The sequence below is a fragment of the Mastomys coucha genome, unplaced genomic scaffold (genome assembly GCF_008632895.1).
Source record: "Mastomys coucha isolate ucsf_1 unplaced genomic scaffold, UCSF_Mcou_1 pScaffold20, whole genome shotgun sequence".
NCBI lineage: Eukaryota > Metazoa > Chordata > Mammalia > Rodentia > Muridae > Mastomys > Mastomys coucha.
This window is the reverse complement of record NW_022196903.1, coordinates 78,540,888-78,561,010: the sequence shown is the minus strand read 5'-3', so window position 1 is coordinate 78,561,010 and position 20,123 is coordinate 78,540,888. Positions and strand designations below refer to the sequence as shown.

The 20,123-nt window shown below is 37.1% G+C and overlaps 1 protein-coding gene across 2 annotated transcripts in view; it reads left to right on the top strand.

Moving 5' to 3' along the window:
- The window catches only part of Exoc6b (exocyst complex component 6B), a 472,818-nt gene that overhangs the window by 62,292 nt on the left and 390,403 nt on the right, over nucleotides 1-20,123 (top strand). For both annotated transcript variants that reach the window (XM_031382365.1, XM_031382364.1), the window contains exons 2-5: nucleotides 2,810-2,975; nucleotides 8,227-8,274; nucleotides 10,980-11,070; nucleotides 11,176-11,221. In XM_031382365.1, the coding sequence (XP_031238225.1) occupies nucleotides 2,810-2,975; nucleotides 8,227-8,274; nucleotides 10,980-11,070; nucleotides 11,176-11,221 (351 nt within the window). The remainder of the gene's footprint in view (nucleotides 1-2,809; nucleotides 2,976-8,226; nucleotides 8,275-10,979; nucleotides 11,071-11,175; nucleotides 11,222-20,123) is intronic.

Below are 20,123 nucleotides of genomic sequence, written 5' to 3'. Positions count from 1 at the left end.
GTTGCTGGGATTTGAACTCAGGACCTTTGGAAGAGCAGTCATTGCTCTTAACCGCTGAGCCATCTCTCTAGCCTACCTAATCTTCTAATCTTTCTCAGTCACTCACTGGTGACTAAGCATTCAAATATTTGAGTCTATGGGGCCATTCTTGTTCAACATACTGAACTCAGTAAAATTCTTAGGAGACCAGAGGTGTGGGACATGCAGAGATATTCACTATGTTTAGTTTGCCTATTTGGATTCTAGAGAGAGTATAGTCCTCACTTTGGTAAGTTACTGTGACCCATATACCAAATGGCTTGGAAAACTGCTAGCTTTACACGGAACCTGTATCAGGAGAAGGCTCTTTAACATGTCCAGGCTGTTGTGCAGGCAGCTCCACCACTATATGATCCAGCAGACCTGATGAAACTTGAGGTATTAGTAGCAGACAGGGATGCTTTTTGGAACCCTTGGAAGGCCTCTATTTGTGAGTCACAGAAGAGACCTTTGGGATTTTGAGGCAAGGCTCTGCCATCATCTTATTATGAACTTATTCTGTCTTTGAAAGACAGCTCTTAACCTGCTATTAGGTCTTACCAGAAACTGAATGTTTGACAATGGTCCACAAGTTTACCATGTAACCTGAGCTTGTTCTTGCTCTTGCTACAAGTCCCTTCCTTTATGGGCATTAGAGCCTACTTAGGGATTGCAGCATACGTTGAAGACAAGCTATGACATCCAGTCTTGTGGACCGAATAACTACTGGGTTCTTGGACCTTCTGTTGATAGGCAGCCATTATTGGATTAGCTGGACCACAGCCTGTAAGCCATTCTAATAAATTTCCTTTATACATACACATATGTATGTACATACATACATACATATATACATACATACACACACATACACACACATACATACATTTAGTCATTCTGTAAGTTTGTTTTTATAGAGAACCCTTATTAATACAGAAGCCTTTGGAGAGACTTAACCTGGGGGGGGAGTAATATCTGAAATACTGATTTAAAGAGATTGTTTTAACTGCTGTGTAGACTATGTAATTGGTGGTAGTGGTGGTAGTGAATGCATAATGGCATTTTGGAGGCTTTTTAATTGCTCTGGTACGGCTTAGTTTTACATTTGGACAATCATTTAAATAGAAGTGGTAGGTTGTATTTAATTTTAGGACATGTTTTGGAGGTTGCGTTGTCATGACTCAGTAGTAGATTAGATGGGGAGAGGATGGACAGATGATAAATGATTGTAGATACTTGACATATATATGTACACACACACACACACACACACACACACACACACGACATTTGGATGGCTTTTAACAATCCAATTGGAGTACTGCAGTAGTAACAGGAAATTTGAGTTTAGAGTTCAGGATAGTGCTCTCACTTGTAGATTATACATCAGGAAATCAGTACTATATGAGTGGTATTTTTGATCCATGAGATTGCTTGGTGAGAGAGCATAGAGAGATGTAATAGAGGAGGAGGCTGTAGAAAGGAGATTGAGAAGGTGTGTCAGTGAAGGGGCAAATCCATGTTAATGTGGTTACTATTGCCCTCTCCAGAAGAGAGTGCTTAATGAAGAAGTCGGCACCAAGCCTCAGCAAATATTGCTATTAAAGGAGTAAAATGAATACTTGCTTTAGTGGGAAGAAAAGAAGTGGAAAATGTTTTGCTAGGATGGAGAGTAGAAAACCCATGGTAGCTGTTTGGGGATGTGCATTTCAGGGCAAGCTTTCCACTGATCTTTATATAGACATGATTTGATGGGGAGGGGAAATTACATGACATAGAGCAGAAGTTTGTGAAATAATAAACAGGGTTAGCTGCAAATGAGCTCTGTTTGTGGAGAGCAGACAGAGGAGGAAGTAGAGAGGTAAGCAGGTTGGCTGATCTTCATGAGGGAAGAAGAAATAGTTAAGTGTATTCCCTTTCTTTCTGAGAAGTGTATAGTTAGAACAGTGAGTGAGAGGGCTGGATCAGCATTGAGGCAGGAGAAATTAAAGTTTCTACACGATAGAGTGTTTATTATTTTTTTTGAGATGTAAATCTTTGCCTGGGTTGATCATTCCTAATTCAAAAATCCCATGTACGAATGCTCATAAGGAATGTATGTAGCCATCAAAAGTGGAAAATGCTAGGCTGGCCTCATGTTTGTGATCTGTTGTATTCATACACTAAGTCACTAAGATGTTGAATAGGTTTACCTTCTGAGTATAAGTTATATGTGAAAACATGATGAATTGTATGTTTGGATTTGAATCTTATATACTAGGTAACTCACACAAATATTCCCCCAATTCCTTTAATCAGAAACATTAATTTTCAGGCATTTTAGACAAGGGATTCCATTTCCAGTAGGATTTTCTAGTAGTGTTGAGTGACTATTTTAGATTGTAGCTATGTAGTTATAATGAATCTAGCCAGCCTGTCAGATTTTTTTCTCTAGTAGTATTCAGCTTCTTAGGTGGAGTCATTGAGTAACTGGATAGTTGAATTTATTGATAACAAGTTTTTCTAGATGAGCTAAATGGAGAAATGGACAGGAGCTATAATCCAAGTCTTTTATTTTGTGATGACAGTCTGATGGTGTGCCAAATGTTTTTAAGTGAAGTAGAAAGCAACTTTTTTTTTTTTATTTTCCTAAAACAAAACAAAACCAATACTCTTTTAATGTGGTGATAGTATGGGTTCAGTTTATGGTTCATGTATCCTAACTATCTAGTTTCTATAGAAGTTTCTTCTGACTTTGTAATTTTCTTCTCCTCAGAAGTGCTGTAATCTTTATGCCATCTTCTCTTTAAAGGTCTGTCTATGATGGTGAGGAACATGGACGATTCATGGAGAAGCTAGAAACTCGTATCCGCAATCATGACAGAGAAATCGAGAAAATGTGCAACTTTCACTACCAGGGCTTTGTGGACTCTATTACTGAGCTGCTGAAAGTACGAGGAGAAGCCCAGAAACTCAAAGTAAGGAGACACTACTGGACATTTGCTCCTTTGTCCTCTTCTGGGGTTCTGATTAGTATTGAAAGAGTGGGAGCCATGCTGCATGAAATGTAGGACAGGCTTGTTTTATTGTGATGGGGTAGATACTTTAATTCCTACTTTTCAAATATAGAGTCAAGGTGAAGGTACGTGGACAGCCTGACCAAACCACAAAGTTGGTATGAAGTGATCATTACTAAACAAAGTACATGTACATTTAGATATGATCATATCATTTTCCTTTAAAAACCTGCATAGCTCCCTTTGGTTAGGTTAGTATAGTACTTAAGGTTCCATTCATCTGGCTCTGCCATGTCTTCACTCTCATTTCTTGGCTTCTGTAATGATGATGATGATGATAATTATTTTGAGATAGGGTCTTCCTATGTATCCTCTCTGGGCCTCCAACTTCTGCCTTCCACAGCTTCTCAAGTACTAGGATTACAGGTGTATCTCATTGTACCTGGGGTGTAGAAAGATTTGTATGAAGTATGGAAAAGAATTTATACCAAAACCCATATAAAGAATACTCTTTTAAAGTAGTTTAGTGCCTACAAGTGGATTGAACTAGTGATCAGTTACTTAGACTGCTCCTGAAGCCACCAGCTTCTTTGCTGGAATTCCCCTCCCCTCCACCCCCACCATGTATTATTAAGCTGCCATTACTTACTTGAGGAGCCAAGGTGAAAAGACCTGTGGTGGCTGTGGAGTGCCGCCTACAGCGAGATTCATGCTCAGGAAAGAGGCAGGTCACAGTAGATCCCTTCTCTTAGATGACTTTGCTTGTTGATCTGAAGACTATTCTCCTAAATTTCTGTTATGTTAAACAGTTTAGATTTTTGCCATTTGCTAAGAAGGCTCATCTGTTCTATCATTAATAATAGTTTTATTTTCTTCTCTGTAGTCTTTATATGTTTATTTTTCTTGTTGGAATCTAAATTAGAATCTTTACTAGAGCTTTTTTTCTTCATGGGGTTAACTGGATAGTGGGTATAAAATTCATCTCAATATTGCTAAAAAAAAGCAAAGAAATAATTTTGTTTGTTTGTTTGTTTTTTTCGAGACAGGGTTTCTCTGTGTAGCCCTGGCTGTCCTGGAACTCACTCTGTAGACCAGGCTGGCCTCGAACTCAGAAATCCACCTGCCTCCGCCTCCCAAGTGCTGGGATTAAAGGCATGTGCCACCACCACCTGACGCAAAGAAATAATTTTATTGAAAGGATAAGCAAGCTATTAGATAACAAATATGTTCTAAAACTGCAATAGTTAAAAAAATAATTTGACTGCAAAACATGGACATAAAACCATTAAACTATTAAACTTTGTAACTTCTTTTATTTAACGTAAATTTTTGTGTTTAACTACAGAAATATTGATGTGTTTGAAATATAGGTGCTATACTGTTTCCAGCTGTGGGATTATACAACAGATATGCAATGCAATATGTTATATATAAAATATCATTACTTACATAAAGCTTTCAATACTTTGAAGTTGCAAACACATTGGATTTAAGGTTTACATGATATAAATCTTCTACCTTGAAAAACAGAATATTGCCAACATCATCAAATACTTCTCTCTTCTCTGTTTCTTAGTTGCTTTCTCCATCTCAGATGTAACAAGTCTTTCGATTTGTTGCTAATGTGCTCTTTTCCTCACTCAGGTCTCATAGCTCCCTCACAATCTTGATTATTCTTTTTCTATGCTTCTTAGTCTTGTGCATTGCAAACTTCTCCCACGTACTCTTGGGGACCCGCTCCAGGATGGACCAAAGGATATAAGAGATGTAGAATATGGTTTAAGCAAAATGATACAGATTATTACCTGGAAACTTAGCAATCGCTGACCTTAATTTCTTATTGATTCTACTTTCTCCCCTATTTTACATTGGCTCAAATTGCAAATTCCTTCAGATTGGTCTGAATGCTTCTGAAGGAATACCTGACCATATTTTTCCATTTTGGTATTTTGGCTGCTTGAGACTCTTTTTTTTTTTTTTTGGTTTTTGGTTTTTGGTTTTTCGAGACAGGGTTTCTCTGTATAGCCCTGGCTATCCTGGAACTCACTCCGTAGACCAGGCTGGCCTCAAACTCAGAAATCTGCCTGCCTCTGCCTCCCAAGTGCTGGGATTAAAGGCGTGCACCACCACAGCCTGGCTGCTTGAGACTCTTAAGCACTTCCTCAGAGGGTGAGAGGAATAATGCCTAGCTGCACACCTGGTAAGCTCTGCTCTGGGGGACCCATTTGACCTGGGTGAAGAATGTTGAATTTCTTAACTCTAGAAAGGGATTTATAAGTGAGAAAGTTTTAAGTATTAATCAACCACTTATAACACTAAGTTAATACAATAACATTACACTTTTTGTGATGCTCATTATTTTGTGTTCACAGCATCTCTGTATGAGTATATATACAGTGTATGTATGTGCATGCACTTTCATATTTTTTATTATCAGTGTCTTTCTATACAGTTCTTTTCATTGTAGTATATACAATGAAATTAAGATAGTTACTATTTTTCTTACCATTGACATAGAGTTAGGAGGCTGGAGAGATGGCTCAGTGGTTACAGCATTGACTGTAGATGTTCAGGGTTTCTATTGATGTAGAGTAGGCTCCTATGGATTTGTTTTTAATCCTGGTTTGCATGAAATCAGTTTACTAGACATTGATCAGTAGTTCTAAGAAAACTTGAAATTCAGCAGAAGGGAATTAAATAGAAAATAAAATGTATTATATCTAGTAAAGATAAATATTGTTTCTTAAAAATTGTCTCAGTCTGTATATACATGTCTTTCTCTCTGTGTGTCTCTCTTTCTGTGTATGTGTGTGTGTGAGAGAGAGACTGTTTCTGTCTCTCTCTGTGTCTCTGTTCATTTCATGTCTGTGTATGTGTCTGTCTGTACCTCTGTTGTGTTTCTCTCTGTGTATCTGTCTGTGTCCCCATGTGTCTATAGTTTCTCTGTGTTTGTATCTCTGTGTCTGTATTCATGAGTCTTAATGTAAAATATGTGTCTATAAGTTTGAGGTTAGAAACTTTGAGAAATGATGCAATAAACAAGACTATTTTAGTATGAACAATAGTGGTGAGTGTAGTTGTATTGGAGGTTTTACTTTTGGGAGAACTCCTGAATAGGATAAAAACATCCTGTTTGTTGAAACCATACTGTTTTTTTTTTATACACATTGGTTTCTCTTATTTTGAGCTGAATCCTGTTTTCTAGTGAGAGGCCTTCATTAGAAGCAGCCTTTCTTGTGTTAGCTCTTCAAGATATTTGAAACGGCCATTGTTTAGGTGTGGGATGAAGTGCGCAGGGTTCAGACATAGTGTGTAGGGTCTCCAAATCACCTTTCTTTTATCTATGGACTAAAAATATCTTCATTTGTTTTTCATGTGATATACATTTGGCTCCCCCCTTTTTTTTTTTAACATTTTTAATCATGCTGAAGTTTGTCAGTGGCCTTCATGATATCTGACATCTGAATGTCATTCTCATTAGTTGATCTTGTCACCCTACCATCTTCTTTTACTTTAGAGTGGGCATAACAACTTCTGGCTTGTAGGCCCAATTCTGCTTGCCCCCTATTGTAAATAAAGTTTTATTGGGTCCTAGACATACCAGCACATAACATTTTATTTGTGGCTACAGTTCTTTCGATGTTGGCTAGTTATTGCAGAGAATTTGTGAAAAACAAAATATTTACTGTCTTACTGTAATGGAAACAGATCGCTGGCTTCAGTTTTAAGTGATGCCTTGGTGAATGCTTTAGAGTTGCATTCAGCAGCTGCATTCTTTCTCTCCTCTCACTGAGCTCACAGTTAATGGTGTTTTTCACATCTAATGCTCCTAGGATCCTAAGCATCAATTGCTTCTTTTCCTCAGATTTTATAAAATATTTTTTTGGGCCGGGCGGTGGTGGCGCACGCCTTTAATCCCAACACTTGGGAGGCAGAGGCAGGTGGATTTCTGAGTTCGAGGCCAGCCTGGTCTACAGAGTGAGTTCCAGGACAGCCAGGGCTATACAGAGAAACCCTGTCTCAAAAAACCAAAAAAAAAAAAAAAAAAAAAAAAAAAAAAAAAAAAAAAATTTTTTTGGAAGAAGTCAGATTTTATTTTATCTTTGAAAGCAGGGATACAGTCTCTAACCTGTTACAGACTATATTATCCAGTTATTGTGTATAATTTAAGATAAAAATTTTAAAAAGTGTGTTTTCTGAAAAACTAGTTTCTTGAGATGGTGTTGAATCAAATAAATGTGGAAAGTATTCCATATGATGTCTCTTTCCTTAGCATTTATAGTGTTTGTTATTTTCCCCTCTTTGTGTATATGTATGCAATGCACGTGTGTATATGTGTTAATAACATTAGCTAGCATTTCTTGATGCTTGAAGGAACATTACAGGAAATACTGGGTTGAAGTTGCAGTAAAAGTATAAGGAGTGACAGTCATTAGTACAAGGCCAGATTGTCTCTGTTTAAGAAGCTTACAATTAAATACTGTCCATGCTTTGATAATGTCTGAGATGATAAAGAATTGCTATTCTAAAAATGTATTTGTTTTATGTTAGTGGAAACATCAAGAGTAGATCATTGAAAGGGTGTGTGCTTGCTCCTTTAAATTATAAGTCATAGCTTATTTAAGGCTTATTCACTTATTTCGACTGTCTGGTGGTGAAATTGATGAAGTATTAGAAGCTGTTATGAATTAATGATCCCAAACTATTTAGTAATTCATTTTGTAGAATTAAGATGATAACTAGTAACAACTTGACTTGTGTTACAAAGTTGAAATTATACCTAGCCTTTTCAGGAGTGCATTGAGAAGTAAGCAATGCCTGTGCTAACATTTGTTTTCTAGACATTGCACATATGGTAAAGCTCTTTGGATTATTTTCCATTTTCTTTCTTTCTTCTTTTGTATTTTTTTCCCCCCTTTTCTCTCCAAAGTTAGAATGTGGTCTTGAGGGTATGATACTGTCTTACTTTGGAATGTACTATCTAAAGTTCATTCTAATGCTTTTCTTTTTCTTTTGCAAAAGGTCATGGCGATGCCTAGTAGAGAAGTTGTAAGAGTTTAAGTTGTAGAGCAAGCAGCTGGATTCCCATGTGCTGAAATGCAGAAAGTATCTAGAGACCTAACCCCAGTCTTTTTATATTACACTTTGGGCTTTATACAGCTGTTGTCTAGGTGTTTGTCTTTTATGAGTTTAAATTGTCTTCTCTCCACAGAACCAGGTGACGGACACTAATAGGAAACTGCAGCACGAGGGCAAGGAAGTAAGGCCACTTTACCTTTACAATGCCTTTTCTGTTGTGCTGATGGCTGTTCTGCACTCTGGGGCATACTGAGCATAAACAGTGTGTTGGGAGTACTTGGGTGCAGTTGTTACTAATTGTAATGTTTACCTGAATAAAATGAACACAGCCATTACAGGGTGTGATGAAATAAAATACAGCCTATCTTGGCTGTGTTTAAAAAATAAAAATCATTGAATAGTCTTCCATACCTGCTGGAATGTTCTTCCTCCATCTTCACCTGGCTCAGACCTCTACTCTTGTGGTTTTTCCTTTTCCAGTCAGGGTCTCGGGTAGCCTAAGCCTGTTTTTGTTTGTTTGTTTGTTTATTTTCTTTATTTACATTTCAAATATTATCCCCTTTTCAGGTTTCCCTCCCTCCTGGAAACACCCTATCACATCCTCCCTCCCCCTGCTTCTATGAGGGTGTTCCTCCACCCACCTACCCACTCCCACCTCCCCACCCTCGATTCCCTACACTGGGGCATCTATCGAGCCTTCATAGGACCAAGGACCTCTCCTTCCACTGGTGCATGACAAGGCCATCCTCTGCTACATATGCAGCTCGAGCCATGTGTACTCCTTTGTTGATGGCTTAGTCCCTGGTAGTTCTGGGGGGTCTGGTTGGTTGATATTGTTGTTCTTCCCATGGGGTTGCAAAACCCCTTCAACTCCTTCAGTCCCTTCTCTAACTCCTCTATTAGGGACCCCACACTCAGTCCAATGTTTGGCTGCTAACATCCGCCTCTGTATTTGTAAGGCTCTGGCAGGGCCTCTCAGGAGACAGCCATATCAGGCTCCTTTCAGCATGCACTTCTTGGCATCCACAATAGTGTCTGGGTTTGGTAACTGTATATGGGATGAATCCCCAGGTGGGACAGTCTCTGGGTGGCCTTTCCTTTAGTCTCTGCTTTACACTTTATCTTACCTGAGGACCCAGCTATACCACTCCTGGACATATACCCAGAAGATGCTCCAACATGTAATAAGGACATATGCTCCACTATGTTCATAACAGCCTTATTTATAATAGCCAGAAGCTGGAAATAACCCAGATGTCCTTCAACAGAGGAATGGATACAGAAAATGTGGTACATTTACACAATGGAGTACTACTCAGCTATTAAAAACAATAAATTTATGAAATTCTTAGGCAAATAGATAGAACTAGAAAATATCATCCTGAGTGAGGTAACCCAATCAAAAAAGAAAACACATGGTATTCACTCACTGATAAGTGGATATTAGCCCAAAAGCTCCAAATAATCAGGACCACATGAAGCTCAATAAGAAGGAAGACCAAAGTGGGGGTGCTTCGGTCCTTCTTAGAAGGAGAGCAAAATACTCACAGAGCAAATGTAGAGATAAAGTATAGAGCAGAGACCAAGCCTGTTTTGAACTAATCCTTCTGCTTCCACTTTCCCAATTGTGATTACTGGGAATATGCCACCATACCTGACTTATATTACTCCCACCCTCTTTTGTATAATGATTTTACTTATTTTATGTCTGATAATATATCAAATATCTGGATTTTTTTCAAACAAGGTATTACTATGTAGCCTAGAACCCATGAACTTACAACAATCTTCCTGTCTCAGTCTCCAGAGTCCTGGGTTACAGGCACGTGTACCCCACCTAGTTTATATATTACCTAGCATGTAATAGGAACTTTCCTGAGGACCTTGTTGGAAATTGCAGTCTTACCCTCATTACCTGCATTCTTTTTGTTTTTTCTCCATTGTGCTACTGTACTTTTGGTACATATTTTTTTACTTACATGATTGTTTTTGTTTGTCTCTCTCCATTAGAATTAGGTCTACTTTATTAGAAGGTTTGCTTGTTTTATTCATTGTTGCATCTCTTCTGACTTTCTAAACAACAAATGTTATAAAGTGAGTACTCAACAAGTATTTCTTTAAAAAAAGCATAATCAATTGTTAATTGACAAACTTGTCATTTAAGCTTTTACAATTTATACTTATAGTTTACATCCATTTAATTAACAGGACTGGTATTTCCCCTATTTTATTGATGGGGAAACAAGAACAGATGATTTGAAATTTTATAATGATCCACAAAGCTGAGGTCAAAGTCAACCATCTCTGACTTGAAGTACATTCCTCTTCCATATCATTCACCTTCATTCTCTTTATTCTTTTCACATATTTAAGGGATATAATTTTTAGGTGTGTGTGTGTGTGTGGATCCTGAAAACAGATATGTAGATTGTTTTTCATTTCACACAGTCCATATTCTACAGATAGAGTTGGTTACATTTTGGGATGACTATGGGGAAGAGTAAATTAATCTCCAGTAAACTGGATCTTGTATAAGATTGTATCTTTTAAGTGGGGAGCTTGTTTGTTAGAGATAAATAAGTTCTTGAAGATAAGAACTGCCTTCCTCTAGGAGCCCAGCGGGCACAAGGAAATGTAGATCATGGAGTTTGGTAGGCTGTGGAGAAAATGGGCAAATGTCCTGGCTCCCCATACATAGCCTTTGTGCCCTGTTTAGATGCATATGCAGTGTGGTGGGATCGAGGAAGGCAGTTCTTAGCTTGCATGGTAGACTATTACTAGGAAACTGGGATTCTTGGATGAATTGAATGCAGAGTAGGAAAATGTAACTGAAAACTTTTTATTTACAGTTCTTGGCATAATTCTGTTTTTCCCCCTTTTGCCAAGCTGGTGATAGCAATGGAAGAGCTGAAGCAGTGTCGACTACAACAGAGAAATATTTCTGCCACTGTTGATAAGCTAATGCTGTGTCTTCCAGGTGAGGAACTGGGAATGGAGTAGGATTCTTGATGTAATTTCTTTAGCCGAGCTAGTTGTTTATTTTGTTTAAATAATGCATGTGACATCTGTTTTCTCTTTCAAGTCCTAGAGATGTACAGCAAACTGAGAGACCAGATGAAAACCAAAAGGTAAGATTAATTGGTCTTTATTACCAAAATTTTCTTTTATTTACAATACTTAAAAAAGAGATTTATTTTATTATTTATTTATGTGTCTCTGTGTGTACATCTGTGTTTTTGCTACATGTGTATGGATACCCATAGAGGCCAGAAGAGGGCATTGGATCCCCTGGAGCTATAGTTACAGGCATTTGTGTGTTGTCTGATTTAGGTGCGGGGGTCTGAACTTGGGTTGTCTGTGAGAGCAACAAGTACCCTCAACCACTTTCCTGTCTCTCTGGCGCCCTCCTTGCATATTGAGCTGTCTTGAGTCTTTTCTTGACTTCCATAACCTCTTAAGGTTTGAGGAGTGCAGGCATGTTATTTTATTGCCTTTTTTTCTATTTTGGAGATAAGAGATTTTTGGAGATAAGAGATTGTCAATATGCATAGCTTGATTTTGCTGTTTTTTAAAAGGACACGTGTACAATCTGAGTTTTAGTTGAGCTCTTTAGACTTTTTATGTCTGACACAGTTGTCTTTGTATGGCTTTTAGTAATTTATTTTCCATTTGTTCTCACTGTTACTTGATCTTTCTCTGTGTATCTGCTTTCTTCTCAGTCAGTTAACTAGATTTGAGGAGTCTATCTTGTCCTCACTAGTGTCTTATAATCCATAGCTCTAAATTTCTTTGACATGCTTGCTTCTAAGCTTACAATAATCTTCTTTAACTAATAGTGGGTCTTTAAATAATTATGGCAAATCATGTATAAACAAGATTTTTGCAGTAGTAGTGTCCATTCATATTGAAATGCGTTATAGATTTAATTATTACCTGTTGTGTACATGAAGTTATCTCACTGTACCACATATACATATTTAATTATCAATTACAAATTTAAAACTATACCTCTGTTTTACCATCTCTTCCTTGGTGTTATTGATATAATTGCTCATATATCAGAATATGACATAGTGCCTATAATACAGTTTCATTTTGGCTAAAAAGTCTTACATAAAAATGTTTTAAAAGTAAGATTAAAAAAAATTCTTCATTTATTTACATATTTTAAGTGATTCTGATACTTTTATTTGTTTATATAGATCTGAATTCTCTACTATGTCTTTTTGGATTAGAATGATAGCTGTGAATTCTCTCAGAAATATGGCATTTCTGAAATAGTTTATGTAAATAATTGTTGTTTTTTCTATACCGTCACATCACCATTTTATTTGTACAGCTTACTGTTGTCTTCAGAAATTTACAAGGTTGTGTCCTCACCGCTCCCCTGCAGAGCGTGGCAGTTATCAGAAAAGAAACCTGCTCCCATTGTTCTATCCCTTAGTCTGCGAAGCTGCCACTTTACATTTATCCATATTTTTTCATATTGTGACTATCATATAAATAGGGCCACACAGTTTGTGACCTTTAATGTTGACTTCTCCCTTTTACAGTGTTTTTAGGATTCAGCCATGCTTTGGTGTGAGTCAGTACTAAACTCTTTTTTGTACTCTTGGGAATCTACCTGTGAGTGGAATTGCTGACTGATGCTAGCGTCTGTGCTCTGTTGTTCTGAGAAACTGGTTGACTGCTTCTCAAAGCAGCTGCATCTTTTATCTGTCTGACATCATCTTATGATAGTCAGTGCTTATTATTATTTAAAAGGTTTAGATTTAGTCATTTATTATTTTATGAATATTTGTCTTGTATGTATGTTTGTGTATCAGAGGTATGCCTGGTGCTCATGAAGGTCGGAAGAAGGCTTCGGAGTTATTTTAAAAAAAAATTTGGGGGGTCTGGAGAGATGGCTCAGTGGGTAGAGTTCTGTTGCACAAATCTGAATTCCATACCTAGAACTCATGTAAAAGAAGAGATTCCCCAAAAGTGTTCCTTGACCTTCACATATGCACTGTGATACATACCTCTGCCACATCTACATATATACAGTAAGAAATGAAATAAAAACCATTAAAAAAAATGGACAGGGTCTCACTATGTATTTCAAGTGTCCTTGAACTTATTATATGTAACTGAGGATGACCTTGAACTCCTTCAGAACTTTATACCTCTTCCTTCTGTGAGCTTAGATTATGTTGCTGGGAATGAAATCCAGGGGGCTTTGTGCATGCTAGAAAAACAGCGTATCACCAGAGCTGCAGTTTCCACATTGTTTTTTCCTCCATTGCTTTTTGTTGTTTCCTCTTGTTACTTTGTATTTCTCTTTAAGTACATACACATAGATCTCATCCTGGATTTTTTAAATATATATTATATATATGTATATGTATATTATAAATATACATATACATATATATATATAAATATATATATATATACATACACATATTTGCCACTTTTTGAATCTACTTTTGAAGACTAATTTTATTGTTTTGGTTATAGGTCAAAAATTTTTTTTGACTGGATAATGGACATTGTAATATTATGTTGATGAGTGTCTGGATTTGGGAGGACCTTTTTTTTAATGTTGTGGTTTATTTTGGGAAGTACTAATTTGCAGATCTGATACTTCCAGACCCACTCCCATTTTAAGGCTCTGCTATGGCTGACTGTGATAGCTTATACCTTTAAACGCTCAGGAAGTAAGGAAGGTGGATCTTTGTGAGTTTGAGGCCAATCTTATCTCTATAGTGAGTTCCAGGCCAACTGGGGATGCAAAGTGAGACATTCTACAACAACAACAACAACAACAAAAACAACAAAAAAGTTCTGCTAAGCCAAGAACAGTCAGCTTTACAGAATATTTAATCTGGTCTGGATAGTTCAGTGGTACCTATGAACTGTGCCATTTGGCTGTTTAGGGTTAGGGCATTTCTCTGCGTTTTCTGACCTGCCTAAGTATTCATCTCATACCTCCTGTTAGTCTGTCCTCTTCTCCTCTCTTTCTGTCCTCCACTGCTTCTCTCCCTATTTCCTTACCTCACATACCCCTCTGTCTGAACTAGTACTCAGCAGAGACTCCAGGCAAACCCTATGCAGGTTTCCCCTTTTTGGGGCCTTAGGTCAGCAAATCTTTGGGCTCTGAGACTTTCGCTGACTGTGACCATGATGTAGAGATCACCTTCAGGTAGATAGCCCACCTTGTTTGTTTTCGTCTTTGGAGTTCACAGTTGTCTACTGCCTGCTGCTTGGTGGCTGAAGACAGGTTAGGTAGTAGATAGGACCTACTTGTTTACAAAGTGTTGCATCATATCTGTTTCTTGTTAAGCTCTCATGGCTGGAGACCTGGTTATTCCATTTTGAGCTGTAAATATTGCTTATGCTGTTGAGTTTTATGTTTCCTAAAGTTTCCCTATCACATATCTTTGTTAATAATGTTCTTCTATTAGGAAAGGAGCTGCTATTTTTCTGCAGTGAAAGCTTTTATTTCATATTTTATTGTTATGAAGGAGAGGAAAATAGATAACTGTGATTCACTTTCAGGGACCTCTTAGTAGAATTAAAAAAAATATCACCTTGAAAGAGTTCTTTTTACAATAGCATTCAGCTACTACCCTTTTGAGGTCAAACAACCCTTGCACAGAGATCACCTAAGACCATTGGAAAACAGATATTTACATTGTGATTCATAACAGTAGTAAAATTACAGTTATGAAGTAGCAGTGAAAATAATTTTATGGTTGGGGAGTCACCACAGCATGAGGGTCGCAGCATTAGGAAGGTTGAGAACCACTGTCTTAGAAAAGAGGAGAGTGAGTACAATGCAAATGAAATGGAGGAACTGGCTTTCAGGTTTCTTTTCTTTTTCAAGACAAGGTTCTTACTATGCAGCTTTGACTAGCTTCAAACACTCTGTGATCCTACTACCTTTGTCACCTGATTAAAGGTATGTGTTACCACCACACTTGACCTCATTAGTTAATTAATTTTTATATTTTTTAAGATTTAATTTTTTAAGTTTTTGATTTTGTGTATATGTGTGTATGAGTTGTGTATACGTGTATTAATGCATTTGGGTATAGGTACACCCAGAGTTTAGAAGAGGGTGTCAGATCCCCTGGAACTGGAGTCCTATAAAGTTGTGAGCTGCCCGATATAGGTGCTGGGATCCAAAGTGCTGTTTGTTTATTTGAGACAGGGTTTCTCTGTGTAGCACTAGCTGTCCTGAAACTTATACCCTGTAGACCAGACTGGCCTCAAATTTAGAGATTGGCCTGCCTCACCCGAGTTCTGGGATTAAAGTGTGTACCACCATTGCCTGGTTCCATAGTACTCTAACAATGAGTCATCTCCATTCCTCAGTTGTTTTAAATGCCTGTTTCATTTGTATATATTGCAATATGTGGTATATATACTTGTCAGTGTGGGTGTATATTACATGTAGGCAGGTATATCTATATCTGTCTACACACACACACACACACACACACACACACACACACACACGTGTTTGTGGTGGCCAGAAATTGATTTTTTTTTTAATCACATCTACCTTTATTTTTTGAGACAAGGTCAGCCAGTGAACTTCAGGGATCTACCTGTCTGCGCCTCACAGAACTGGGTTATAGGCATATCCACCATACTGGGCTTTTTATGTGGGCTGGGGATCCAAACTCTGGCCCTTATGCCTATGCAGTATTATTTACTGACTGAGCCATCTCCACATCCTTCATTCAGTTTTTAAAAACTATTGAATTTTATGTGTATGTGTGTCTGAGTGCATATATGTGCACCCTTCAAGTAGAGTTGCAGATAGTTGTGAACTGTGTGGGTGCTGGGAACAGAACCTGGGTCCTCTGCAAGAAGAATAAGCATTCCTAACTGGTGAGCCACCTCTCCAGCCCTTTGCATTTAGCTTTAATAATGTATAGGTTGACAAAAGGAATGCCAAGATCTTGTATGAGATTTCCATGGACTCTATAAATGGGATTGTGTGTGTGTGTGTGCTAAATATTTAATTGCCTGCCATTGGTTAGTTGTTTATCTATCTGTGATATCAGACACTTTGGAAATTTGAATAATCTTATTGATCTATTATGTTTGGAACATAAGCTTGCCAGGGGAAAAGGGACAGTGGGAAATAAGGAGCTGTTACTTGTTGCCAGGGATCATTGGGCTTTGCATTAATTAGCCTTGAAAAATGTGGTTCTATTTGAGAGAGCAGATGTTTTCATCATGGGCTGCATGTCTGCAGGCAGCATGGATGAATTCTTCTCATTCTGTAAACAGAGTTCTTAGATAGAACTAAACCCCAGAATGTATTTATCTTGGTGGTTCACTTTCTATTACATGCAGTTCTTGGTACCTAGTTGAGTCATTGCCATTCTGCATTTGTTAAATCATGTAAAATTGTAATGTTTTAGAGTCTAAAATTTTAATGAAAACAACTATTTCAGATTTATATTTGTACTTTTATTTCTAAGTTTAAGATAAACAAACCTCTCTTTTCTCCATCTGTTTGGACTCAGTTTAATTCTTAGAACCTATGAGAAAGAACAAAAAAAAAACCCAATAAACAAAGAAAGAAAGAAACAAGTCTGTGGTCTCGGGTGTGTTGAGTCAAGAATCGCTGAAGTGTCTGCTGTAAAGAGACGGTGTCCAAACTAGACCTGTATATCTGTTTCATCTATGGAAGGAATGAGTTCCCTTTCTAGACAGATGCCAAATGTCAAAATTAGGGAATTTTAAAGTCTAAAGAGGAAAATTATGAATATTTTGCTGTCTAAAGAAAAAACACTATATGATTCTCACTTTTGTGTTTGTTCCTAGTTATTTATTTGAACTTTTTTGACTATGATTTGTATTTGGTGCTAGATATCTATGATTTATGAATAAAATATGCCTAGTTATACCTTTTTTTGAAGACAGAGTCTGACTTGTAACTTACTATATAGTCCAGGCCTTGAATTCATGGTGATCCTCCTGCTTCAGCCTCTCAAGTGCTGTGATTACAGGCAAGAGCCACCATGTCTGGCTTTATAAATACTATGATTGTATTTGTAAGGTCTGTTTGTTTTTAAATTAGTACACAATGTTGGAAACATTGCAGTATCAGCATCATTCATGAAAAGGATAAATCAAACTCCCATCTCAGCTCTTTGCTCTAAAAACCTATTTAGTACATTATTCAGAGGTAGAGGATGCGTGAGCCAGACACAAAACTAAAGAGAACCAGTGCTGTCTTTGACCTTAGGCAAAAGCTTGAGAAGTGTTTGTTATTTTCAAATGTTTTGTATTCAATAATATTGTAAATATTTAAATCAGTTTATTGATATTTTAATACACGGATGTATCATAGTTTGTTTAGCCAGCCTGCTCCTTCTTATTTAATACCTATTTTACTTTAATGAGCCTACAATTCAAGAGGCATATATAGTTTTGACAGTTAAACTTTTTTTGAAGTCATGCAGGCAGAAAGGATATCTTGAGAAGGGATGGAGGGATATGCAGGTGTAGAGATAAATGAAGGACACAGAGCAGTGGGGCATGTGGTATGAGAGCAGGAGGTTGACAGGTAAAGCTGAGAAGAGACACAGGGACAATAGGGAAGGCAGTAGGGGAAGGATGGATAAGAGCCAAATAATGGCATTGAAGGAGATGCCATAATGAAACTGTATTCTGACTAAAAAGAGTAAAGAGGGATTAAACCTGTAAAGATTTCTAAATGTATATACAGGATATTAATAAAAAGCATTTTCCTTCTTTTGTTTTGAGACACAGTCTCATCATTTAACACTGCCTGGCTTGGAGCCTCTCTATGTGGAACAGGCTGGTCTTAAACTTAAAGAGATCCTCCTGCCTCTGCCTTCTGGTATCAAAGGCATGTGCCACCAAATATATCTTATCTGCCCCCACCCCCTTTCTTGGCAGTATTTCATTATGTGGCCCAGTCTGGCCCCAAACTTGTGATGATTTTCTTACCTCTGCCTTTTGAGTGCTGTGACTATAGGTGAATGCTATTATGTCTAATTTTTATGTTAAAAAATGTTATACATGTGCAGAACTTTTTGGAAACAGATTGTTATATAGCCTAGGCTTACTTAGAACTCTTCACCCTCCTGCTTCTGCCTCCCAAACTCTGGGATTATGACATGTTCCAACACACTCAGCTAGTTGTTTTTAGTTGATTTATGAATCTTAGTATGCCTATAGAAGCTTTCTTAGGTATCATATGAATAGTATCTGTTCTTTTATTATGTCTCTCTGAATTGCCAGAAATACTTATTTTTCTTCAAGACATATTAATAGTCAGTTCATAGATTAGTGACTTTACTTACTAAAACCACTGAAGACAAGCAAATGTAAGCAAGATACCTCAAAGTGTAGTTGTAGGCAAGGACTTCCTTAACAAGATTTCAGAACTCAGGAAACAATTGCAAGAATTCACAAATAGGACTACTTAAAATTAAAAAAAAAAACTTCTGTATAGGAAAAAAACAAACAAACAGCAGAATGAAGAGACACCCACAGAGTGTAACAGAATCCTTGCCAACTGTATATTGGCTAGGTGATTAATATCAAGATGCAATAAATAACCGAAAAAATTAAACACCAAATGAATAAATCATCTAGTTACTAAATAGGAAAATGAACCAAATAATTCTTTAAAAAGGAAAACCAAGTGCCTAAAAATATGTGAAAGGGATGGTCAACATCTTTCAACATCTTTAGTGTCAGGAAAACGTAAACTAAACCTATACTGAGATTCCATCCCTGGGGGCCAGTGAGATGCTCATTGGGTAAAGTGCCTATCAGGAAGGATTAGTGCAAGTTGTTCTCTGAGCCCCTACATGTATCTGTAATTGTGCTCTCCCTACATAAGCAAAAAAAAAATTAAAACAACAGAAACAAAATAAATAAAAATAAATCCCATCTCTGTCTTACCCTAGTTAGAATAGCAATTATCCAAGAAAGAAAGAAGGAAAGAGAGGAAGAAAGAAAAAGACAGAAAATGCTGAGGATGTGGGAAAAGGGCATATATGAATGAAATAGTAAAGACCCTCGTGAAGATATAAACACTGTGGACAACAGTTTAAAGATTAATCAAAAAGCTAACTATATAATAGAACTATCCTACTATCAAGCTACCTTTCTCCTGGGTATGTACCTGAAGGATGCTAAGTCAGCACACCACAGAGTGAGCCATACCGCAGAGGCACTTCCACATCATGTGCACTTACGTATTTAATCATGAAAGCCAAGGTATAAAACCAACTTTAGCACCCATTACCAGATGAATGGATAAAGAAAATGTGGTTAATATACACAATTCACCCATAAAGAAAAACGAAATTAGGACATTTGCTGGAAAATGGAGCATGGAGAGATCATTATGTTAGATTAAATAAGTTAGAAAATGTTGCATGCTTTCTCTCATGTACAAGCTAGCTTGAAATTTAAATATATGTATGAATAAGGTATGAAAATTCTATGAACCCTCTTATTTTGTATTCTACATTAAAATGCCAGGATAAATCTAGATTATACAAATAATTTATAGGCTAATTAGTATTATGTAATTAGCATATATATGACATGATAATAGGAGAGGAGGAAGGTGTGAAAACAGTGAAGAGGAAACAAAAGGGTAAGGGGGAATTAAATGCAAGCAAGCCATGTTTTCTGTTGTGTGCAGAAAGTAGATTTAACTGCACACATTAGCATCCTTCCCTGCACAAATGCTGTGACAACCAAAGGAGACTGAGGGAAGATGGTGATTGTTGAAAGGGGAGGAAGGAGGAAGGAGGAAGGTGCTGGGGGCAAAGGTAAGCAAGATGCAATGATACATGTATGAAAGCTTTTGTTGTAAACCCATTTTTTTACACTAAGAAACCCATTTTTTTTTACATAATGAAAAGAAACTTAAAATACTAAACTTAATACTAAATGCTAAAACTTAAAATAACCTTAAGTAACTCCAGTTACTTGAGGTTATTCTGTAGTTTATTGTTCTTCTTTCACTTTTTTTTTTTT